General features: G+C 35.2%; 1 protein-coding gene across 4 annotated transcripts in view; it reads left to right on the forward strand.

The window, feature by feature from the left end:
* RUNDC3B (RUN domain containing 3B) overlaps positions 1-26,897 on the forward strand; it is a 205,555-nt gene that overhangs the window by 138,300 nt on the left and 40,358 nt on the right. For all 4 annotated transcript variants that reach the window (XM_033193874.1, XM_033193877.1, XM_033193876.1 and 1 more), the window contains one exon: positions 4,657-4,814. In XM_033193874.1, coding sequence (XP_033049765.1) covers positions 4,657-4,814 — 158 coding nt within the window. The remainder of the gene's footprint in view (positions 1-4,656; positions 4,815-26,897) is intronic.

A 26,897-nucleotide genomic window follows, 5' to 3' on the forward strand; every position in this document is an offset into this window, starting at 1 on the left:
AACACCACCATAAAAGTAAATGGCAGAAACTTGCCAGTTAAGATAAACTCTTAGATTTGTTGAAAAATAATTATAAAATTTAGCTCTATGCTATTGATAAGAGAGACACATAACATATAATGACATAAAAAGTTGAAACTAGGGGAATAAATATACTAGACAGATACTAAAAGAATTCTATGTCAATATCATTAAATGTAGACATTAAGGTGGAAACATTTTTTTAAAAGGCAGTGTCTTTCTTTAGTCTTAATAATGCTTACTTTAGCATTCACCAAGAACATATATCAGTGCTGAACTTACATATATTTAACAATATATCTGTGAAAATATAAAGCAAAAATTAATTAAATGTCAAGAATAAATTGGTAATTCCATAATTATAATAAGAAATTTTAATGTCTTTCAGAGTAATTTATAGATTGAACGGATGTAGTGAACTTCAGTAACACAATTAATAAACCTGATCTAAAATACATTAAATGTTAATAATTAGAATATGTAACCTTTTCAAGCATATATGGAACAGCTATAGTGGTTTTTTTTTGTTTTGTTTTGTTTTTTGTTTTTGTTTTTGAGATGGAGTCACGCTTTGTCACCCAGGCTGGAGTGCAGTGGTGCAATCTTGGCTCACTGAAACCTCTACCTCCTGGGTTCAAGTGATTCTCCTGCCTCAGCCTTCCAAGTACCTGGGACTACAGGCATGTGACACCATGCCTGGTTAATTTTTGTATTTTTAGTAGAGACGGGGTTTCATGACATTAGCTAGGCTGGTCTCTAACTCCTGACCTCAAGTGATCTGCCCACCTCGGCCTCCCAAAGTGCTGGTATTACAGGCATGAGCCACTGCACCCAGCCAATTTTTTATGGAGCACACTAAGTCACAAAACAAATGTCCACAAATACCAAAGAAATGATACAATATTATCATTTTAGTATAACTTTTATATTAATATAAGGTCATGTGAATAGTGCAGTAAAGTTAGATATCAATACAAAAAGTTTAGCACCACCCACATGTGACCCATGAAATTAAAGAAAAAATTGTCTAAATTATAGGTCAAAAAATTGATGAAATAGAATACTTTAAAATGAATGAGAATGAAAATAATGCATACTAACCGTTGTTAAGTTGCCACACAACTTGTATAGTACTTGTAGAAATACTTAGATATTTAGAAAAGAAACAATGAAAATTACAGAGATAAGTATCCAAGAAGTAGTCAAAGAGCAACCAAACCAGTTCAAAAAGAAGGAGAGTAATAAAATAACAGATATTGATGAAGTAAAAAACAAAGAAACATAATTAACAAAACCAAGAGATAATTATTTGCAAAAATTAATGAAATAGACATTCTAGCTAGAATAATTTTTTTTTAATTAAGGCACAGATAATCTTAAGAATGGAAGAATAGACAGCACAGCATAAATGTGGGAGAAACCCTCCCAATAATTATTAGAGAAAATTTAAATAATTTTATGATAATACTTTGCAAAACAAAGAATTTTTATAAATACTACTTATCAAAACTGATAGATATATAGCCATTTAACAAATTGAATAAGTAGTTTAAAATCTATCCAATCCCCCACCAAAAAAAACTATCATGTATTGTTTTGGTGAGTCTACCAAATACAGTCATGCACTACATAATAATGTTTTGGCCAACAATGGGTCATGTATATGAGGTGGTCCCATAAGATTATAATGGAGATGAAAAATTCCTATCACTTAGTGATGTAGCCATGGTAATGTTGTAACACAATGCATTACTCATGTGTTTGTGGTGATGCTGGTGTAAATACACCTATTTCCCTGCCAGTCATTAAAATCTAGCATATACAATTATGGACAGTACATAATACTTGATAATAAAATACTGTTACTGGTTTACATATTTACTATACAATACTTTTTAGTCATTATTTTTTAGTGTACTCCTTCTACTTAAAAAACAAAAAAATTAAGTGTAAAACAGCTTCAGGCAGGTCTTTTAGGAGGTAGTCCAGCAGTAGGCATTGTGATCATGGGAGATGACAGCTCCATGTATTAATGCTCCTGAAGTCTTTCCAGTCGGACAAGAGGTGGAAGTGGAAGACAGTGATATTGATGATCCTGACCCTGTGTAGGCCTAGGTTAATGTGTGTGTTTGTGTCTTCATTTATAATGAAAAAGTTTAAAAAGTTAAAAATTTTTTAAATGTGCAAATAGAAAAAAAGCTTATAGAATAAAGATGTTAAAAAGAAAATATTGTTGTATAGCTGTACAATGTATGTTTTAAACTGTTATTACAAAAGAGTCAAAAAGATTTTTAAAAGTCTGTAAAGTAAAAATGTTAGAGTAAACTAAGTTCAATTTTATTACTGAAGAAAGAAAACAAAAATAAATTTAGTGTAGGCTAGGTGTACAGTGTTTATAAAGTCTGCAGTAGGGTACTGTAGTTGTAGGCCTTTACATTCACTAACTACCCACTCACTGACTCACTTTGAGCAATTTCGAGTCCTGCAAGTTCCATTTTACAGTAATGGCCTACATAGTTGTGCCTTTTTTTAAAAAAAAAATCTTTTATACCATATTTTTACTGTCCCTTTTCTATGTTTAGATATATAAATACTTGCTATTGTATTACAGTTGCCTACAATACTCAGTATAGTAACATGCTGTACAGGTTTGTAGCCTAGGAACAATAGGCTATACCATCTAGCCTAGGTGTGTAGTAGACTGTACCATCTGGGTTGGTGTAAGTACACTCTGTAATGTTCATAGAATGGCAAAATGGCCTAGCAACACATTTCTCAGAACATATCCCCATCATTAAGTGGCACTCAACTGTATGAGTGATCCCTATTTTATATGCACTGTTCCTGAGAATAGAAAAAGAAGGAATAGTTTTCAATGAATTTAATGAATCCCAGTATAACTTTTATACTAACATAAGATCATGTGAATATAGTATCAAGTGGGAATGTGATTAGTATAAAACCAGTAGTAAGAACGATTACTACAATGGCAATGTCAATAGCAATATCTAGTAAATGTGAAGATATACACGGCCTATATCCTAGGAATTCTCCTCCTAGATATATCTCCTTGGATGTGCGTACCAGGAGACATAACAGTGTGTTCACAGCATTATTGTTTATATTAAGAAAAACCTAAAGTGATCCAAATGGTCATTGAGAGAACAGTGACAGAAGAGTGAATAAACTGCAATATTCATACAATGGAATACTATACAGTTTTTAGAGCAAATGAACTATAGCTAGACTCATCAGTATAGACAAAACATTTTCAAAAGGATATTGACAAAACCAAGCAAAATTAACCAACTTATTGTTTAAGATGACACATATTTATAGTAAAACTGGAAAGAAAAGTAAAGAGATGATAAATACAAATCTAGGATATTGTTACCTTTGCAGAGGAGACAATCAAGGAAGGCATTATATTGGCTTTTAAAGTATTGGTGATTAATCTAGGTTGTGGATATGTGAGTATTCTTTAATTACTAATGTTTATGAATATATATTGTTTATATTAAGCTATATATATGAAATATTCATTTATAAAAATTTAACTTCTGAGATTTTATTATAGAAAAACATTTGAGAATTATCAGGAAGAAATATGAAAAATAAGCTCTTGAAGAATAGTATTAACTACTCTTAACATGTATCATAAATCTAAAATAAGTGAAAGTTTATTAATGACACATGAATAGGGTAACATGTAATAGAAGAATACTTTAAAAAGATTCTAAATAAAAATCCTTAGAGGAATTTCAAAGTACATTGCAACTAAAAAGAATAGAATGCCATGGGAAGAGAACAATCAGAAAACAGGAAAGAGCTTTTGAAAATTAAAAATATGATTTCCTGAATTCAGAAATTTAGTACAAAGGGTTGGAAGATAAATTCAATAAGGTTTCCCAGAAAGCAGGGCAGAAGGACAAAGAAAAAGTGAAGAGTAAAAGGTTAAGAGATCATTCCAAAAAGTCTTATATCCTATTACGTGTTTACCAATAATAATAGCTAGTAATTATACATAGCATGCAGTGTACTAGACACTGTTCCAAGCAATTTACCTGTATTGATTCATTTAATCCTACCAACTAGGGTACTCTGATGGGTCGTACTTTTTTAGATGGTGAAACTGTGGCACAGAGAGCTTAAGTAACTTGCCCAAGGACACATAGCTGATAAGTGGTAAAACTGGAATATGACACTAGGCCGGCAGGCCTAACCAAAACATTATACTACCTCTCACTAACATATTAATGCTAAAATGTTAATGTCTATGTGTTTTTGAAAAATAATCACAAAGAGGCAACTTTCTAATTGGTTATTCTGTTTTTAGGTCAGTATTTTGAAGCTAGGAGTCATACAGTTGTTTTGAAGCTTAGAATTACAATGTTTTAACTAAGTTTTGCATCAAATTAGTTTCTCAAACTTCAGAGAAGAGTTTTAAATAATGGAGAATATATGTTAAATTTTTATATTCAATTAAAATAAATTTTTTACTAATTTTTCAGTAATGCTTTGAAATTGTTTCATTACAATATAAATAGGAATAGTATTTAAGCTACTCAGCATTTATCTTCAGGATATGTATTAGAATTTTGCAGTTGCTATATCTTGATGATACTGGATTTCCAGGGTTACCTTGAAGAACTCTTACGACTTCGAGAGAACCAACTATCTGAATCTGTCTCCCAGAATAAAATACTACTTCAAAGGATTGAAGATTCTGATCTGGCCCATAAACTGGAGAAGGAACAATTAGAATATATAATTGTGGAGCTTCAAGATCAGCTGTAAGTACAAGCCTTTTAGAAAAATGTTGGTAGTATGTAAACATTAAGACAAAATGTCATGTTTTAATATAGGAGGCAAATTCCAGTAAATCTGATTGCTTGTTAATTCTTTTTCACCTACACATTTTTTGAAAGTTTACTTTTGTTTTTGTTATTACAAAAGTAATCCATGTTAATTTCAGAAACTTAAAAAAATACAAGAAGAGGCCGGGTGCAGTGGCTCATATCTGTAATCCCCCGCACTGGGGAGGCTGAGTTGGGCAGATTGCTTGAGCCCAGGAGTTAGAGACCAGCCTGGGCAATGTGGCAAAACCCCATCTCTACTAAAAATATAAAACATTAGCTAGGCATGGTGGCATATGTCTGATTGAGCCACAGCATTCCATTCTGGGTGACAGAGCAAGACTGTCAAAAAAAAAAAAAAAAAGAAAGAAAGAAAGAATAAGAATAAGAAAATACAAGAAGAGAGTAAAAATTACCTTCAGTTGTGTTACCCAGCATAAACTGGTTATAACTTGGTGTATATTATTCCAAATGCGTATGTATAATTCTTAAAGTAGTTATTGATTGACTGATTATAAATAGATGGTATTTAGACTAGTGCTACTCAAAGTATAGTGCTGGTACGTTAACTGTTACTAGGTTGTGCCAGAATGTCACTAAGCAGAGTTTAGGATAGCTGAGTTATTTTTTAATAGCAAGACTTTTTTTTGATGAAGAAAGCAGTATATGGAGCTACTTTCTGGTACAAGCCTCTTGTCACTGTTTAAAGCACTTGTACTTTGTCAGGCTTGTACTTTGTATTTTGTCAGGCTTGCTTTGTTCAATTGTTTATTGTGAAAATTTTCACATATTAATATGTAATCTTAAAAAATAATTTAAATTTTTTTTATTTTGAAGTAATTTCAAATTTTCAGAAAAGTTATAAGGACAGTACAAAGAATTCCCATATGACCTTTCCTAGATTCATTATTTTCAACATTTTGTCACATTTGTCTTATAATTCTCTTCCTTTCCCTAAACACATACACATTTTTTAACCACTTGAGAGGTTGCATACATTATGGTCCTTCATTCCTTACTGCTTCAGTGTCATTCTTAAGAACTAAAATGTTCCCTTATGTGATCATAGTTCAGTTGTCAATTCAAGATATTTAAATTGATGTACTTTCACCTATAATTCATTTTCTGGTTTTGTCAAATGTCTAAATAATGTCCCTTACTACAAATTTTATTTCTTTGGTACTGGGTCCAATTCAGGATTCTGTTTGCATGTGGTTGTCAGCTACTTTAAACTTAAAACAGTTTTCAGTCTTTTTCTTGCATGAGATTGATATTTCTAAAGAAAACTAGCTAGAATTCTTATAGAATGCCCCTTAATTTGTGTTTGTTTACTTTTTCCTTATGATTAGAATGAGCTTGTCCATTATTGGCTGGATTACAAAATAAGTAGTTATGTTCTGTTGGGGATATGAACACCCAGAGGCACATAGTCTGTTGGACCTTTATTAATGATATTAATATTAATCATTTGGTTAAGATGTTTTTCTCTTCTGTATAGTTACTGCTATTCCTTCTGTTCCTTATAAATTAATTAATGCATAATTTATAAGTAGATACTTTAAAAATTTCAACTTTTATTTTGGATTCAGGAGGTATATTTGTTACATGGGTATGTTACATGATGCTGAGATTTGGGGTGTGATTGATCCTGTCACCCAGGTAGTCAGCATAGTACCCAATAGGTAGTTTTTCAACCCTTACCCCCCACCCTTCCTCTCCCTTCTCGTAGTCCCTTGTGTCTAATAATGCCATCTTTATGGCCACGTGTGCCAAATATTTAGCTACCAGCTATAAGTGAGAACATGAGGTATTTGGTTTTCTGTTTCTGCATTAAATCACTTAGGATAATGATCTCTGGCTGCATCCATGTTGCTGCAAAGGACATGATTTCATTCTTTTTTATGGCTGCATGGTAGTCCATGGTGTTGATGTACCATATTTTCTTTATCCAATTGACTGTGAATGGGCTCCTCAGTTGATTCTATGACTCTGCTATTGTCAGTAGTGCTGTGATTAACATAGGAGTGCATGTCTTTTTGGCAGAACAATTTATTTTCTTTTGGATATATACCTAGTAATGGTATTGCTGGGTTGAATGGTAATTCTGTTTTAAGTTCTTTGAGAAATCTCCAAACTGCTTTCCACAGTGGCTGAACTAATTCATTCCCATCAATAGAGTGTAACCATTCCCTTTTCTCCATAGCCTTATCAGCATCTGTTGTTTTTCAACTTTTTAATAATAGCCCTCTGACTAGTGTCAGAATGGTTTTGATTTCCATTTCTCTGATGATTATTGTGTTGAGCTTTTTTTTTCACATTTGTTGGCTGCTTGTATGTCTTCTTTTAAGTATCTGTTCATGTCTTTTGCCCAATTTTTACTGGGGTTATTTGTTTTTTTCTTGTTGATTTAAGTTCCTTACAGGTTCGAGATGTTAGACATTTGTGGGATGCGTAGTTCATGAGTATTTTCTCCCTTTCTGTAGGTTGTCTGTTTACTCTGTTGATAGTTTCTTTTGCTGTGTAGAAGCTCTTTGGTTTAATTAGGTCCCACTTGTCAATTTTTGTTTTTGTTGTAATTGCTTTCGAGGACTTAGTCATAAATTCTTTTCCATATGTTACATTATTCTGTATATGGCTACCCAGCTATCACAGCACCACTTATTGAATAGGGAGTCCTTTCTCCATTGCTTATTTTTGTCAGCTTTGTCAAAGATAAGATGGATTGTGGTTATGTAGCTATATTTCTAGGTTCTGTGTTCTGTTCTATTGGACTTTGTGTCTGTTTGTGTAACGGTATCATTCTGTTTTGGTTACTGTAGCCATCCTTGTAATATAGTTTTATGTTGGGTAACGTGATGCCTCCAGCTTTGCTGTTTTTTTTATTAGGATTGATTTGGCTATTTTTGTTCCATATGAATTTTAGGATTTCTTTTCTAATTCTCTGAAAAATTATGCTGGTATTTTAATAGGTATTGCATTCAACCATGCAATTTGTTCTGTAGGTTGCTTGGGGCAGTATATGGTCATTTTCACAGTGTTGATTCTTCCAATTCATGAGCATGGAATGTTTTTCCATTTGTTTATGTCATTTCTTTCAGCAGTGTTTTATAGTTCTCCTTGTAGAAATCTTTCACCTAATTGCTTAGATATATTCCCAGGTATTTTGTGCATGTGTGGCTATTGTAAATGGGATTGTGTTTTTGAGGTGACTCTCAGCTTGACCGTTACTGGTGTATAGAAGTACAACTGATTTTTATACATTGATTTTATACCCTGAAACTTTACTGAAGTTGTTCTTCAGTTCTAGGAGCCTGTTGGTGGTTGTCAAGATTTTCTAGGTGTATAATTATATCATCAGGATGTTGTCAAAGTTTTCTAGGCATATAGTTATGTCATTAGGAAAGAGAGACAATATGATTTCTCCTTTACCAATTTGGATGCTTTTTATTTCTTTTTCCTATTGCTCTGGCTAGGACTTCTAGTACTATGTTGAATAGGAGTGGCCAGAGTGGGTGTCCTTGTCTTGTTCCACCTCCCAAGGGGCAATGTTTCCAGCTTTTGCCTGTTCAGTGTGATGTTGGCTGTAGGTCTGTCTTAGATGGCTCTTATTATTTTAAGATACATTCCCTCAATACCTAGTTTTTTGAGGGTTTTTATCATGAAGGGATGTTGGATTTTATTGAAAGCGCTTTCTATGTCTATTGATGTGATCATATGGTTTTTGTTTTTTATTTCGTTTATGTGGTAAATCACATTTATTGATTTGCTTATTTTAGCCATCCTTGCATCCTGGGAATAAAGCCTACTTGATCGTAGTTAACTAACTTTTAGAGGTGCTGCTAGATTTAGTTTGGTAGTATTTTATCGAGTATCTTTGTCTCTGTGTTCATTAGGGATACTGGCCTAAAGTTTTCCTTTCTTGTTGTGTCTTTCATTTTGGTATCAAGATGATGCTGGCTTCCTAGAATGTGTTACAGAAGAGTCCGTCCTTCTTGATATTTTGAAATAGTTTCAGTAGGATTGACACCAGCTCTTCTTTGTATATCTGGTAGAATACAACTGTGAATATATCTGCTCCAGGACTTTTCTTAGTTGATAGATTTCTTATAACTGTTTCAGAGTTTATTGCTCTGATTAGGTTCTCAGTTTCTTCCTGGTTTAATCTTGGGAGGTTGTGTGTTTCCGGCAATTTATCAATTTCCTCTCGATTTTCTAGTTTGTGTGCATAAAACTGTTCGTAATAGTCTCTGAAGATATTTTGTATTTCTGTAGGATTAGTTGTAATGTCAACTCTGTCATTTCTCATTGTGCTTATTGGGATCTTCTTTCTTTTTTTCTTTGATAATAGCTAACAGTCTATCAATCTTGTTTATCCTTTCAAAGAAATGATGTTTGGTTTTATTGATCCTTTAAACAGGTTTTTGTGTCTCAGTCTTGTTCAATTCTGCTCTGATTTCAGTTATTTGTTTTCTTCTTCTAGCTCTGGGGTTAGTTTATTTTTGTTCTTTTAGTTCCTCTAGGTATGATGTTAGAGTGTTGATTTAAGATCTTTCTAACTTCTTGATGTAGACATTTACTGATAAAAACTTTTAACACTGTTTTTGCTGCATCCCAGAGATTTTGGTATGTTGTATCTCTTTTTCATTTATTTTAAAGAATTTTTAAATTTCTGTCTTAACTTCATTGTTTACCCAAAAGTTATTCAGGTGTAAGTTTGTTTGATGCCAATGTGATTGTGTGATTTTGAGAGATTTTCTTGCTATTCACTTCCATGTTTCTTCCACTGTGGTTCACATATATGCTTGGTATGATTTCAGGTTTTTAAAATTTTATTTGGACTTGCTTTATGGCCAAGCATATGGTCAAACATCGAATATGTTCAGTGTGCAGATGAAAATAAAGTGTATTGTGTGGTTGATGGGTGGAGTATTCTTTAGATGTCAAATTGGACAAGTCAAATTTACATCCAGAGTTTGTTAGTTTTCTGTGTTAATGATCCGTCTAATGCTGTCAATGGGGTGTTGAAGTCCACTACTATTATTGTGTGACTAAGTCTTTTGTAGGTCTAGAAGTACTTGCTTTATGAATCTAGGTGCTCCAATGTCAGAGTGTGTGTGTGTGTGTGCACGCGTGTGCGTGCGTGTGTGTGTGTGTATATGACAGTTAAGTCTTTTCGTTGTATTGAACTCTTTATCATTATGTAATGACCATAATGACCTTCTTTGTCCTTTTTTAATGTTGTTTCTTTAAAGTATGTTTTATCCGATATAAGAATAGGACCCCCTGCTCTTTTTTGTTTTTAGTTTGCATGGTAGATCTTTCTTCATGTCTTTACTTTGAGCCTGTGGGTTTCATTATATGTGAGATGGTTATCTTGAAGATAGCAGATGGTGATTGGGTCTTGTTCTATTAGCCACCGTGCCTCTCTGTGTTTTATAAGTGGGGCATTTAGACCATTAACATTCGTGGTTAATATTGCTATCTGATGTTTTGATCCTATCCTGGTGCTGTTAGCTAGTTGCTTTGTAGTCTTGATTGTGTAGTCTCAATAGGGTCTGCAGGCTGTGTATTTAAGTGTGTTTTTATGGTAATACAGATTGTTATTTCATTTCTGTGTCTACAACTCCCTCAAGTATCTCTTGCAAGGCTGGTCTATTGGTAATGAATTCTCATAGTGATTGCTTGTCTGGAAAATATTATACATTTCCTTTTATGAAGCTTAGTTTGGTGGGATATTAAATTCTTGACTGGTATTTCTTTTCTTTAATAATGCTGAAAATATGTTCCCAGTCTCCTCTAGCCTGTATAGCTTCTGTTGGGAAGTCTCCTGTTAGCCTGATAGGATCCCCTTTGTAAGTGATATGACCCTTTTCTGTAGCTGCCTTTGAGATTTTTTCCTTCACATTGACCTAGAAAGTCTGAAGATTCTGTGTCTTGGGGGTGGTCATCTTGTATAGTATCTCATAAGGGTTCTATGAATTTTTTTTGAATTTATATGCCAACCTATCTAGTGAGATTAGGGAAATTTTTCAGTCCCAGAAGTTCACTTTAGTTCTTTCTTAAAATGACTATGTTGTCATTCAACTCTTAGATCATTTCACTGGCTTCCTTGAAATGGATTTCAACTTTCTTTTCAATCTTGTTAAGTTTCCTTGCCATCTAGATTTTGAATTCTATGTCTGTCATGTCTGATATTTCAATCTGATTAGGATTCATTGCTGGGGAGCTAGTGTGATCCTTTAGAGGTAAGGAAATGCTCTGACTTTTTGAATTGCTGGAGTTCTTGTGCTGATTTCATCTCAGCTGAGGGGGCTAGTGTTTCTTTTTCTTTTATAAACTGCTCACATTTGGATGGGGCTTGTTTTCATTTTCTTTTATCCCTTGAGGGTTCAACTATTGTGTATAGTTGGTTGGCTTTGTTTTTGGGTCTTTTCAGAGGGCCAAGGTTCTGTATGGGTTCCTTAGTTTGGGCTAGTTTCCTCATTGGGTTTTACAGGCATTGTGTGCTAAAGGAATTTATTTTTGTTTGGTGGTGTAATTCAGGCTGTGATGCAGTAGATGGCATTTATGAGTAAGGGCTGGCAGATATGCTTACTCAGCTATAAGCCTCCTTTGTATTTGAGTGCCTTCCTAGCAGTGCTTTGGGGAGGGGGAGATGTGGTGGTAGGGGAGATGCGGTGAGGGGAGATGTGGTGGGGGAAAATGTTGTTACAGGGTAGAAGATTACCCCCTCACTAAGCCTGTTCCTAGGTATTGGGGGAACCCCTCCAATCATGGATGTCTTGCCTTTGCTTCCTTAGCCCTAAGGGGGACCCTGGTTGGCTGCACACCCCCTCCCTTAGGGACAGCTCAAGCTGAAGCTTAGATCACCAAAGACTCACAACTCCCTGGGGATCCACTGGTCCTCTGAGCTTGGCAGAGTCAGAGTAGGTTGTGGGATATGTCTTTTGGTGGTTTGATGATGAACCGGATCAAGGGCAGAGGATCCCCAGGCAGGGTATTGGTGCCACAGATGTACAGCTTGTGTGGTGCCTGCAGCCTAGGGTTTTTAGCCTGGCAGATGGCTGTGGGATCCCCCAAGCAGATCTCCCTCCAGTGTCTGCCCCAGGAACAGACCTAACCAGCTAGATTTGTCCCAAGCTTTCTGTGCTGAAATTGCTGGGCTCTCCCAGGTGTTCCAGGCCATGGGGCTCCCTCAAGTAGAAGGTGCAACTGGCCAACAGACTGAACTCTTCCCAGGCTGGTCTTGGGGAGGGAAGGATGCCCAGCTCCCTTGGCGGCACATGAACTCATGCCTCCGTTTCTGTTCTGAGTGGGGGCTCCCTCCTCACTAGAGCTCTAACCACATATCTCAATTCTGAAACCCTGGGCAGTGTACTCCAACCCTGGGAGGTTGGGACTGGGCCTGCAGCTTTGTCCTCTGGCCCCATGGGATTGAACACCAGCTGTGCTGGGGGAGCTAAACTGCTCCCAGGTCACTGGCAAAACACTCAGGTGGAGCAGTGGAGGCTGTCCTCTGTGCACCCTCTTACAGGAATGGTGAGGCAGGTGGCTTTGAGAGAAGCTGGAAGACAAGGGGACATGTGGATCAGCCTTGCCCAATCGCATGAGAAAGGGAGCCCTACTTTCTCCTCTGGCTCTGCAGTCAGTAGGTGCTACAGTTACTCAGAGCAAGATGGAGAGGCTTGGGGGATGGAAACCTATGGTTGCATTTTGCTGTAGCTGTCTCATGTTCCACCAACCCTTCTGAGCTCTGCACAGGTTTGAGCTCTGCCTTTGCATACTCTGTGGGCAATTCCTTTGCCGATTCAAATGTCTGTGTGGGTTGTGGGATCTTTTATAGTTAGGATCCCAGAGGTGTGTTGTTCTGTAGTTCCTTCACTCTTCCCTTACTTTGGCTCTGTTCAGGACCAAGAGCCAGTCCTTGTGTTAAGAGATTCTATGCAGGCTTTCCAGCTTCCCCTTCATCCTTGGTGTCTGCATCACGTCTCTCTCAACTTTCAATGTTTTCTCTCAAACAATCTGTTTGAAATGTGATGGTTTACTTGATATTTTGGTTTCTCTTGAAGGGAGGTGTGTTTCCTGGGTATATCTAATTGGCTATCTTGTCCCCTCCCTCCTAAGAACTTTCCTAGAATTGGACTCTGCAGACACTGTCCCAGTGGCAGCCCAGCTCCACTTCCTCCTTCCAGTGTTATTTTGTAATGAGATACTTTGAGACTAAGTAAATATAAAAGATGATTTTTTTAAGTTAGAAAGTTTTATTAAGGAACAAAAAAGTTTAATATTTTTTAGGAATTTGTATCTCGATGAAAATAATTATGTCAAAAAAAAGAATTATGTTTACATATTTTTCTTCTTTTTATGGTATTTTAAAGAGAGTTTGTCCTACGGGGCATCACTGGGTAGGGAAGAGGTTAAGACCTTTCTTAACCCCCTTGCTTCCATTAGCAGGGAGAAAAATATCAAGAGCCAAACAGTAGAGATTTCTGGTTATTAAAAACCAGATTTCTGGTTATCTAAAATTATAATTTTACAATTAAAATATTAAGATAGTTTCATTTTTCTTTTGCAAGCAATACTGGTAGTTTAAATGCTTTTAACATAAAAATAATTATGAAATCACTTTATTTTTTCAAGAGATATTTTCATTTGAAGAATTAAATTTAAATGGATCACATTTATCTCACTTTGGATGATCGAAAGGAAACAAAGACTTTCAAACTTTTAAGTTTGAGAAATTAATCTAACTGAGTTATGATTTTGTCATATTTCTGGATATAAGAATGCCATTGATCCTCTTGATTTTTGCAAAGGATGCTTTCAATTGTCTTTAATACCTTTAATTTAATATCTTTAATTTTAATTAACTATTACTGGAGCAACAAAAAAAATTATGGCCACTGATCAGAATTAGACTATTTTCTTGAGTTTAGGGGTTAAAGATCTACTTTCATACAGTATGGCTTCAATTTCTAGACAGGCATAAGGCATAAATTGGTGTCTTAAAAGATTCTTTTGTACAAAAACCACTTTCAAGGATACTGAACAGGAGCATAAGATACATTTCTTTGTGAATGTCCACAATTCACTACTTTATCAGAATCAGCTTTAAGAAATGCAGAATGGTGTGGATATTTTTGCAGCTATAGTGAAAGAGTGAACATGTTTTGTCCTTATCTTGCTGAGATTTTTTTAAAAAATCAACTGTCAAGAAGGCCTATAATCAAAGTTGAGGATTGAAATTTCCTTTGTTAGTCCTGAGAAGATAAAAAGTAGCCCTGAGAAAATTAAAGTTATAAAGGAAAAGGCCAGAGAAGGAATACTGACAGATAGAATGTGAGGCATGTAATATTTGCTTCTACATTGTGTTGATTTTTTTTCCTGGGCAATTTAAATCCTGAGTCACTTATTTTTATGAATTTCTTGATGATTAGATGTATTTTGAATTACTGTTAAAGTGCTTTTTTATTGCATCTTTGAATACTCATAAAATCTATACATCTTGTAGTTTGGGCAACAGAGTACAAGTTAGTATGGAGTATTATAGGAACATTCTAAAGCTCTCTTGAAAATCTGAGAGATTTCTACACTTTCTAGTTGTGAGCTCTTAATGTTTTGGAGCCTCTGTTTCTTCATCTGTATAACAGAGATAACATACTTTGTGAATCATTATGAGTATTAAATGGTGTTAGGTATATTTCAAAAAAGGCATTCAAAGAAGGTTTATTCCTCTGCTTTTATTTATGGAAACCTTAAAATCTCCTTCATAAATTCACTCAGAGAGATAAGTAGAAAATTAAAACCTTATGTCAAAATGCTAAGGATCAAACAATGAATTTTGACTCTATCATATTATCCCCAAGTTCCAAGAAACTCACTTTTGAGTTCTGATTTCCAAATGGCAATGGGATTAATCTTTAAAATAGTGGTATAGATTTGTATGTACCATGCATGTGAGTAAGACATATTTGTTTACTTCTTAACAGATATCACTTGTAACTGTAATTCTTTTTGTCAGTCATATGTTTGCTGCAATATTAATTTAAAGTAGTTTAAAAGGCATTGACAAAGGTATATTTGAATGATTAAGATTATGGTGGGCCAAGCACAGTGGCTCATGCAGTAATCCCAGAGCTTTGAGAGGCCAAGGCGAGAGAATCACTTGAAACCTGCAGCTCAAGACCAGCCTGGAAAACAACACAGCAAGACCCCCATCTCTACAAAATTCGAAAAATTAATTGGGTGTGGTGCTGTGTGCCTGTAGTCCTAGGTTTTTGGGAGGAACTATGATGGTGTAACTGCATTCCAGTCTGGGTAATAGAGTGAGACACTGTGTCCAAAACAAAGAGAAAAAGAGTTTGTTGGGTAGAATATTTAAGTGTTGAATCATTTCAATCTTCTACTTTTATGATTAGTAATAATAGTATAATTTCAGTGGGAGATATGGCATTATTCTAGACTTTGGTTCTTATGGTTTTATGGAAATCTGTGTACAACTTGACTTTATTTTGCTCCAGTAACTGTTTTAACTCTTATTTATCTATTAAATTTTATTCCATAAAAGAAATATAAACAAGCTTAAAGTACCAGTTGTACTTTGGATCAGTATATGGCAAGTTTGTTAAAAGATTAAAAAATATATTCTGTTTATGGCCTTTTCAAAACTTATTGTCAAAATGATTTATGCTAATTGGTGGAAAAACTTCAGTTTTGAATTTAGTATTTTTCAGTAAACGTATATTTAAATGTATACTTTGTACCTGAGATCGCCAAGTAGTTGAGAATATTGACAATAATAAGGCATGTTCTCTTTTTACATCGGATTCAAAATCTCCTGAAGTAGATTTAACATCATCAATCACATTGTTATTTGAAGGGTGCCACATATAAGAGAGGGGTTTTATCAACATCTAGAGGTATAGACCTTCAGATAGATGATCTGTTGTACAAATGATTCTTTGTAAAACATGCATTCCAACCTCAGGAATAAATAGCCACAGAACAGTGTGCAAAGCTTGAACACATTTGTCATATTTAACACCAATAATTGTTTTCTATTTTGTTTTCCTAGTTAGCTGATGAATGTTTTTTCTCTTTATGCTTTGAAAGATTATGGCAACAGTAACCTGTCCTATATGGTTTCCTAGTAAAGAAACTGAAGTGTCACTCATAGTGAAATATAAGTAAAGAATAAGTCATTGTTAAAACTAGCCCATTGTTACAGTTGAAAAGCCAGTTTGGTGTAGTTCATAGTAAGTACTGATGGCATGATCTATCAGCCTGCAAACTACAAGTCAGTGATACTATGCCATTCTGATGCACAAGTTTAAGATGAGTGGTATGAATCCTAACAACAGTACAATGATATTACAATGGACAGATTATGACAGTTCCTACTCATCTGGTCATGTGTACATTTTGGCAAGTAATAATTCTTATTAAAATTTAAAATTAAAATCATGTTAATATGTATTACATAATCTACTGTCCATACATGGATGAAAAATCAAGAAAATGTATCCAGAAGAGAAAAATGCTAAGCCCCAGAAAGGTAAAACCATGTTCTGTTGCACTTCCTTGGGTATTAATCGGAAATTAGATATTACAACAGGAAAGAGTAGTAATTTGATATTGATAGCATTTCCTCTGCCTGAAGAAAGAGCAAGAATGACTTTGTATTGTGGTTTGAGTGCCAGCTTTCTCTCAGTAGAATAGAACATCAAGTAAATTATTAAGGTTTTTGACTGCCATCCTTGGCCCCCAGACAGCATTTCTGGACCCACCCCGGGCCTGGGCAACTTACTGTCCTGAAGGGAAGGACACAAGCCTGGCTGCCTTCACTATCTGCTGATCCTAGAACCCTAGGGCCTTGAGTGAACATAGGTAGTAGTCTGGTAGTGGTTGCAGCAGTGCTTGGGTGAGACCCAGTGCTGTCCTAGCTTCAGGTATGACCTAGTGCAGTCCCAGTGATAGTGGCCATAGGAGGGCTTACATCACTAAACCCCCAGTTCCAGGTGGCTCAACACAGAGAGAGACCCTGTTTGTTTGAGAGAAAGTAAGGGAAAAGGACAATAGTCTTTTACTGGTAATCCAGAGAATTCTTCCAGATCTTATCCAAGACTAGCAGGACAAGTGGCAGACAAAACTCCTCAGACACCGAGTTAAAGAAGGAAGGGGTTTATTTGGCCGAGGGCATCGGCAAGACTTCTGTCTCAAGAGCCGAGCCCCCGAGTGGGCAACTCCTGTCCCTTTTAAGGGCTCACAACTCTAAGGGGGTGCAAGAGGGTTGTGATTGATTGAGCAATCAGGGGGTATGTGACTGGGGGCTGCACGCACTGGTAATTAGATTGGAACAAAACAAGATAGGGATTTTCACAGTGCATTTCTATACAGTGTCTGTAATCTGTAGATAACAGAACCAATTAGGTCAAGGGTCGATCTTTAACTATCAGGCCCAGGGTGCGGCGCCGGGCTGTCTGCCTGTGGATTTCATTTCTGCCTTTTAGTTTTTACTTCTTCTTGCTTTGGAGGCAGAAATTGGGCATAAGACAATATGAGGGGTGGTCTCCTCCCTTAAGACCAGTAAGGCAGTCCCTCTATGAGTCTGCAAAAACCACAGTGTTATTGGGCTTGGGGCCCAACTCCCACTGACTACCTGGAAATCCTTCTCAAAAAGGATGGGCACAAACATGCCCAGACTGCAAAGAGTACAATAAATGCTTAACTCTTCAATGCCCCAAGACTGACAAATGTCTGCAAACATCAGACCATCCAGGAAAACATAGTTTCACTGGACTACCTAAATAAATCAACATGGAGTCCTGGAGAAATAAGGATATGTGAACTTTCAGACAGAGAATTCAAAATAGCTGTTTTGAGGAAACTCAAAGAAATTATAATAATACAGGTAAGTAATTTAGAATTCTATCATAAATTTAACAAAGACTTTGAAATAATTAAAAAGAAACAGAAATTCCACAGCTGAAAAATGCAACTGATATACTGAAGAATGCATCAGAGTCTCTTAATAGCAGAATTGACCAAGCAGAAGAAAGAATTCGTGAGCTCATAGCCGGGCGAAGTGGCGGGCGCCTGTAGTCCCAGCTACTTGGGAGGCTGAGGCAGGAGAATGGTGTAAACCCAGGAGGCGGGGCTTGCAGTGAGCTGAGATCTGGCCATTGCACTCCAGCCTGGGCGGCAGAGCGAGACTCCGTCTCAAAAAAAAAAAATTCGTGAGCTCGAAGACAGGCTATTTGAAAATACAGAGTCAGAAGACAAAAAAATAGAAAAAGAATAAAGGACAACTACAAGATTTAGCAAATAGCCTCAAAAGGGCAAATCTAAGAGTCATTCACCTTGAAGAGGAGGTAGACAGAGAGATTGGGTTAGAAAGTTTATTTAAAGGAATAATAACAGAGAACATCCCAAACCTGGAGAAAGATGTCAGTATTCAAATACAGGAAAGTTATAGAACACCAGGCAGATTTAACCCAAAGAAGACTACCTTGAGGCATTTAATAAACTTGCAAAGATCAAGGATAAAGAAAGGGTCCTAAAAGCAGCAAGAGAAAAGGAACAAATAACATCCAAAGAATTCCAATGTGTCTGGCAGCAGACTTCTCAGTGGAAACCTTACAGGTCAGAAGAGAGTGGCATGACATATTTAAAGTACTGAAAGAAAAAACTTATCATAAAATATTATATCCAATGAAAATACCATTCAAACATGAAGGAGAAGTAGACTTTCCTGGACACACAAAAGCTGAGAGATTTCATCAACACCAGACCTGTCCTACCACAAATGCTAGAGGGAGATCTTCAATCTGCATGAAAAGGATGTTAATGAGTAAGAAGAAATTATCAGAAGGTATAAAACTCACTGGCAATAGCCACAGAAAAACACAGACTATTATAGCACTATAACTGTGGTATGCAAACCACTCTTAAGTAAAAAGATTAAATGATGAACCAATAAAAAATAATAACTACAAGAATTTTTCAAGACATAGTACAGTAAGACATAAAGAGAAACAAAAATGTAAAAAGCAGGGGGTAAATTAAATTGTAGAGTGTTTACTAGTTTTTGCTTGTGTGTGTGTGTTTATGTAATGAATGTCATCAGTTTAAAATAATTGGTTATAAGACAGAATTTGGAAGCCTGATGGTAACTACAAATTGAAAAACATAAAACAGATACACAAAAAATAAAATGCAAGAAATTAAACCATAACCCCAGAGAAAAATCACTTTCACAAAAAGGAATACAGGAAGGATGGAAAGAAGAAAGAAAGGACCACAAAGCAACCAGAAAACAACAAAATAACAGGAGTAATCCCCTTCTTATAGATAACAACATTGAATGTAAAGAGACTAAACTCTCCAACGAAAAGACATAGAGTGGCTTAATGGATGAAAAAACAAGACCCAAAGATCTGTTATCTATAAGAAACACACTTTACCTATAAAGATACACACAGAATGAAAATTAAGGGATGGAAAAAGATATTCCAAGCAAATGAAAACTGAAAAAAGAGCAGGAGTAGCTATACTTATATCAGACAAAATAGATTCCAACCCAAACTATAAGAAGAGACAAAGAAAGTCCTTAATGATAAAGGGGCCAATTCAGTCAGGGGCTATAATATTTGTAAATATATGTGCAGCCATCACTGGAGCACTCAGATATGTACAGCAAATATTATTAGAGCTAAAGAGAGAGATAGACCTGAATACAATAATATTTGGAGACTTTAACACCCCACCTTCAGCATTGGAGAGATCTTTCAGATACAAAATCAACAAACATTGGATGTAATCTGCACTATAGACCAAATGGATCTCATAGATATTTACAGAACATTTCATCCAATGGCTGCAGAATACATATTCTTTTCCTTAGCACATGGATCATTCTCAAGGATACACCATATGTTAAGTCACAAATCAAATCTTAAAATATTCAAAAAAATTGAAATAATATTAAGCACCTTCTCTAACCACAATGGAATAAAGCTGGAAATCAATAACGAGAAAATTTTGCAAACTGTACAAACACATGGAAATTAATATACTCCTGAATGACCAAAGGGTCAGGAAGAAATTAAGAAGGAAATGAAAAAGTTTATTGAAACAAATGTTAATGGAAACACAACGTATCAAAACCTATGGGATACATTGAAAGCAGTCCTACAAGGGAACTTCATAGCTATAAGTTCCTATATCAAAAAAGAAGGAAAACTTCAAATAAATAACCTAGTGATGCTTCTTAAAGAACTAGAAAGGCAAAAGCAAACCAGAATTGATGGAAGAAAAGAAATAATAAAATGCAGAATAAATAAAATTGAAATGAAATGAAAACTATACCAAAGATTGATTAGAGAAAAAGTTGTTTTGAAAAGATAAGCAAAATGGACAAACCCTTGCCAGACTAATGAAGAAAAAAGGGAAAAGACCCAAATAAATAAAATCAGAGATTAAAGAGAGAAGACATTACAACTGATTCTGCAGCAATTCAAAGGATCGTTAGTGGCTACTATTAACAACTGTATGTCAATAATTGGAAAATCTAGAGAAAATGAACAAATTCCTAGTCACATAAAACCTACTATTATTGAACCATGAAGAAATCCAAAACTTGAACAGACCAATAACTAGTAATGAGATTTAAACCTTAATAAAAAGTCTCATAGTAAGGAAAACCCCGGGACCCAATGGCTTCACTGCTAAATTCCACCAAACATTTAAAGAAGAACTAATACCAATCCTACTCAAACTATTTCAAAATATAGAGGAGGAAGGAATACTTCCAAATTCCTTCTATGATACCAAAACCAGACAAAGATATATCAAAAAAAGAAAACTACAGGCCAATGTCTCTGAAGAATATTGATGCAGAAATCCTCAAAAGCATACTAGCAAACCAAATTCAACGATACACTAAAAAGATCATTCATCATGACCAAGTGGGATTTATCTCAGGGATATAAGGATGGTTCAACATATGCAAAGCAATCAGTGTGATACATCATATCAACAGAATGAAGGATTAAAAAACCATATAATCATTTCAATCATTGCTGAAAAAGCATTTGATAAAATTCAACATTCCTTCATGATTTTAAAAAACACTCAAAAAACTGAATTTTTTGAGAAGGAACATACCTCAAAATAATAAAAGCTACATACAACAGATCCACAGCTAGTGTCATACTGAATGGGGAAAAAGTGAAAACCTTTCCTGTAAGATCTGGAGCACACATGGATATTTACTATCACTGCTGTTATTCAATAATAGTACTGGAAGTCCTAGCTAGAGCAATCAGAAAAGAGAAAGAAACAAAGGTCATCCAAGTTGGAAAGAAAAAGGTCCAATTATCCTTGTTTGCAGATGATACGATCTTATATTTGGAAAAACTAAAGACTCTGCCAAAAAACTATTAAAACTGATAAATTCAGTAAAGTTGTGGGATACAAAATCAACATACAAAAATTGGGAACATTTCTATATGCCAACAATGAATTATCTAAAAATGAAATAAAGAAATGTAATCCCATTTACAATAGCCATAAATTAAATACCTAGGAATTACCCAAAGAAGTGAAAGATCTCTACAGTAAAAACTGTAAAACAGGCCAGGCATAGTGGCTGTCGCCTGTAATCCCAGCACTTTGGGAGGCCGAGGCGGGCGGATCACGAGGTCGAGACATCAAGATCATCCTGGCCAACATGGTGAAACCCCATCTCTACTGAAAATACAAAAATTAGCTGGGCATGGTGGCACACACCTGTAGTCCCAGCTACTCAGGAGGCTGAAGCAGGAGAATCGCTTGAACCCAGGAGGTGGAGGTTTCAATGAGCTGAGATCATACCACTGAACTCCAGCCTGATGACAGAGCCAGAGTCTGACAAAAAAAAAAAAAAACCCTGTAAAACACTAATGAAAGAAATTGGAGAGGACACCAAAAAATATAAAGATATTCCATGTTCATTGGAATTATTGGGAGAATCAATATTATTAAAATGTCCATGGTACCCTACAGATTCAATGCAATTCCTATCAATACCAATGAGATTCTTTACAGAAATAGAAAATTATCCTAATGTTTATATGGAACCACAAAAGACCCAGAATAGCTAAAGTATCTTGAACAAAAAGAACACTGGAAGAATCACATTACCTGACCAGATTATACTACAGAGCTATCATAACCAAAACAGCATGATATTGACATTAAAAAAATGTAGACCAGTGGAATAGAATAGACAACCAAGAAAAAAATCCACACACCTACAGGGATCTATTTTTGACAAAGTTGCCAAATACATACACTGGAGAAAAATACAGTGTTTTCTATAAATAAACCAGATATCCATAGGCTGAAGAATGAAACTAGACCCGTATCTCTCACCATATACAAAAATCAAATCAAAATCAATGAAATACTTAAATCTAAGACCTCAAACTATGAACCTCCTACAGGAAATCTTTGAAGACACTCTCCAGGAAATTGGTCGGGGCAAAAACTTCTTGGAATGATAGTGTCCCACAAGCATAGGCAACCAAAGCAAAAATGGACAAATGAGATCATATCAAGTTAAAAAACCTCTGTATAGCAAAGAAAACAATCAACAAAATAAAGACACAACTCACATAGTGGGAGAAAATATTTGCAAACTATCCATCTGACAGTGGGTTAATAATCAGAATATATAAGGAATTCAAACAACTCAATAGGAAAAAAATCAAATTATCTGATTAAAAAGTGGGCAAAAGATTTGAATTTACATTTCTCAAAAGAAGACATACAAATGGCACACAGGCATATGAAAAGGTATTCAACATCACTGATCATCAGAGAAATGCAAATCAAAATTACAACTCACCCCAGTTAAAATGGCTTCTATCCAAAAGATAGGCATAACAAATGCTGGCAAAGATGTGGAGTAAACCAAACATTTGTACACCACTGGTGGGAATGTAAATTAGTACAACCACTATGGAGAACAGTTTGGAGGTTCCTCAAGAAGTTAAAAATAATGGCTGGGCATGGTGGCTCACGCCTATAATCCCAACACTTTAAGAGTCCAAGGCAAGTGGATCACCTGAGGTCAGGAGTTTGAGACCAGCCTGTCCAACATGGGGAAACCCCGTCTCTACTAAAAATACAAAAAAGGAAAAACAAAGTTAGCCAGGTATGGTGGCGGATGCCTGTAGTCCCAGCTACTTGGGAGGCTGCGGTAGGGAGAATTGCTTGAACCTGGAAGGCAGAGATTGCAGTGAGCCAAGATCACACCACTGCACTCCAGCCTAAGCGTCAGAGTGAGACTTTGTCTCCAAAAAATAAATAAATAAAAATAAATAATGTTACCCCATATGATCCAGCAATCCCACCCCTTGGCATATACCCAAAAGAAAGGCAATCAGTATATTGAAGAAATATCTGCACTCCCATGTTTTTGCATCATGATTTACAATAGCCAAGATTTGGAAGCAACCTAAGTGCCCATACACAGATGAATGAATAAAGAAAATGTGGTACTTATACATAATGGAGTACTATTCAGCCATAACAAAGAATGAGATCCTGTTATTTGCAACAACATGGATGGAATTGGAGGTCATTGTGTTAAGTGAAATAAGCCAGGCACAGAAAGAAAAATATTGCATGTTATCACATTTTCGGTATATGAAAATAAAAACAATTGAACTAATGGACATAGGGAGTAGGAGGATGGTTACCAAAGCCTGGGAAGAGTAGTGAGGAGGTTTGGGGGTGGAAGTGGGGATGGTTAATGAGTAAAACAAAAATAATTACAATGAATAAGACCTAGTGTTTGATAGTACAGCAGATTAACTATAGTCAATACTAATCTTATTTTACATTTAAAAATAACTAAAAGTAAAATCGGATTGCTGGTAACAGAAAGGATAAAAGTTTAAGGGGATGGATACCCTATTCTTCATGATGTGATTATTACACAATGTGTGCTTGTATCAAAATATCTCATGTACCCCATAAATACATAACATCTACTCTGTACCAACAAAAGTTTTTAAAAGAAAGAAATTCTGGAGGCCAGAAGGCAGTGGGCAAATTTTTCAATGTGCTAAAAGAAAAAAGCTATCAACCATGTTTCCTATAGCCAGCAAAACTGCCCTTCAAAAATGAGAGAGAAGTTAAGGTGTTCCCAGGTAAATATAAGCTGAAGAAGTTCATTACTACTAGACCTGCCTTGCATGAGGGAGTCCTGCAAGGTAAAATTAAAGAACACCAGACCGTAATTTAAAGCTGTATGAAGAAATAAATATATCAATAAGGATATACCATGGATAATTATAAAATCTTGTAGTAGTGTGACAATGGTTTGTAACTCAACTTTTGTTTTCTCTTGATTTAAGATACTAATACATTTAATGAAAACAATTACTAGTCTAAAAGCTAATTTGGTTTGTAACTCCACATTTTGTTTTCTACATAATTTATGGGACTAATGTCTTTAAAAGTAATATTAGTTTATGTTTGGGGGAACAAAGTGTATAAAGGTGTAATTTTATGACATCAGTAACTGAAAAGGTTGGGGACATAGCTGTAAAGGAGCAGAGTTTAAAGGCTAGAAAATATGAATAACTTTATATATAGACTGTATTGTAAAATATTATCCCGAGTAGATTTGGTTAAATAAGTACATTATTAAAATTTCTGTTTCTCTTTAATATGGGTACTAGAAAATTAAACTGTTAAAGTAGTTTCTGGGTGTTTCTGATGGGCAATCAGGGCTGAGAACTGCTGCTGTATGGGACTGGGTTAAATTTAAGTTTAAATTTTTTTAGCAGGAGTATTTTGTAGATGATGCTGTGGACTTCACATTGTATCATATTGTGAGGCACACTGGTTGTCCCACTTTTAGTGATTATAAGATCAGGCAGCGGATTCAGGTGGTGACAGCTTAGTTTCTCCTATGTAAAAGTTCCTGTCAGCCTTTCATTTAATGGCTTAAACCATGGGTTAGCATTGCCTAAAGCAGTTGATTAATTAGGGTTTGTAAAGGGTGATTTCCCAACTGTTAGTCATTTCATACTTATTGGCTGGAATTAACTATAAAGAAGAACTTTCCCTCGTCAGTTAGGGTTTTTTGGTGATTGACCTGAAATTCAGTTCTTATGGAATATTGTTAAGTTTTAGAGTAAGACACTGATGTCCTGCTTCTTTTTAATGGTTTCTAATGAGATGATGATTTTTGTTTCTTATTTTGCATTCTTTTATTATTTTGAACTTGTTACAATTAGAATTCTTTTACAATGCAAATTAACTTACACAAGATTTATAAATAAAGGGATGATGTCAGTGTAGCAAGGAAATCCCTTGATTCATATGTTAATGTGTCTCAACAAGTGACACCAGCTGAATGCAAAATACACGAATGCAATCAAATACTACAAGCCACCAACAGATGGCATTCTCTCATTGTACATGATCACCTTACATTCCACTGGTTTCATTTAGCTAAGACTTGGAGGTGCTTGCTCTGCATTTACTCCATCTTTGTGCATTTTTCCCTTGCCTTCACGGCAAGCCTCAACCCCCCAGCATCCTCAACCCTTCCTTACTCTCTTATATCAAAGGCTTTTACTTTGTTGTTGTTAAAATCTAGATTTATTGCAATATTTCTTTTCTATATAGGAATTTAACAAACCTTTTAAATTTGAGTTTGTAATTTTATTAGGATTGTTATTGTTGTCCTCTGTGTTCTAGTTAGAAAGATGATTAGATCTTGAATTGTCATCTTCTGATCCTGACCTCCCCATAGGCCACCCATTTTCTGTATGATACTGCAAAACACTTCTTGTTTGTTTTGTTTTGTTCCTGCATTATAGTAGAAATGTTTTTATTGTGCTTCTATCACTTACATTTCTTTTTATTTTTGATGCTCAAATTGCCCCGTTTTTGTCTAATTGAAGCCCCTTCATGTTGAATCTTGTGTCCTTCTAATATGAACCATTTGTTTTTGGTAACTCTTACTTTCTAGCACAAGATATCCCAAGTTCATCTTGTATATTTGATGCCCCACACCTGTATCATTCACTCCTGTAAGGAGCCAGGGTTTATTTTACATTTTAAAATGGGGAAAATAATGAGTCACTTCATTTTTTTTTAAGTTCTAAATTACTCATTAATGTCTCTTTCTTCTTAAAGGATAGTGTCAAGTTCTAAAGTGCAGCCAGGTTTGAAAACCATTGCTGCTTTCAGAGACTTGGTTAGATTTAGGTTTAACTTCTTGGGCAAGAATATTTCATTGGTAAATGAGTAAATAACTTATAATTTTTGCACATGTGTCTCCTTTTAAGGTTGCTTCTTTCATTATGTTTTCTTTAAGGGGAAATAATCGTAAAGTTATATAAAGTAAATCTTTATCCCATGACTGTGTGTAAAGTTGAAAATAACACATGAATGAAGAACATTTTAATATTAACATTATGAAAAAGTTAGGATATTCACAAGCTATATTTGCATTTTCTAATTCCAGGAAGCTTTAATTGAATAAGGAAGAATAAATTCTCATTACTCCTCTTGGTATTAAATTGCTTTTGTAACTTCTCTGATATTGTTTTATTAACAGATATTTATTGAGAAAGTATGGTGAGTCGGGCCCAGTTCTCGGTGCTGGTGATTCAAGAATGAATTAAACATATAGTTTCTACCCTTAGAGAGTTTATGTTGAGTAGAGGGCAAGGACCAACAATAAACAGATAGCATCTGTCAGATAGCTCTTAGCTCTTTCAAAGTAGTAAAGACAAGCTGGAGGTAGGCAACTCTGTTTTCCTGCTTTTCCTAAGGGAGTCAGGGGTTAGAATGTATTTAACACCTTTATCTTTGGTGACTTTCCCTTTCTTTGACCTTCAGTAATTGCTACCTAGGTATTCTTTCCATTTACATAAAATTCTGCATTACTATATACTACTATATATACTGCATATACTATATACTACTACTATAGTAGTTATTTACATGAAGATT

The sequence above is a fragment of the Trachypithecus francoisi genome, unplaced genomic scaffold (assembly GCF_009764315.1).
Source record: "Trachypithecus francoisi isolate TF-2019V2 unplaced genomic scaffold, Tfra_2.0 Lachesis_group4, whole genome shotgun sequence".
In the NCBI taxonomy this organism is placed as follows: domain Eukaryota; kingdom Metazoa; phylum Chordata; class Mammalia; order Primates; family Cercopithecidae; genus Trachypithecus; species Trachypithecus francoisi.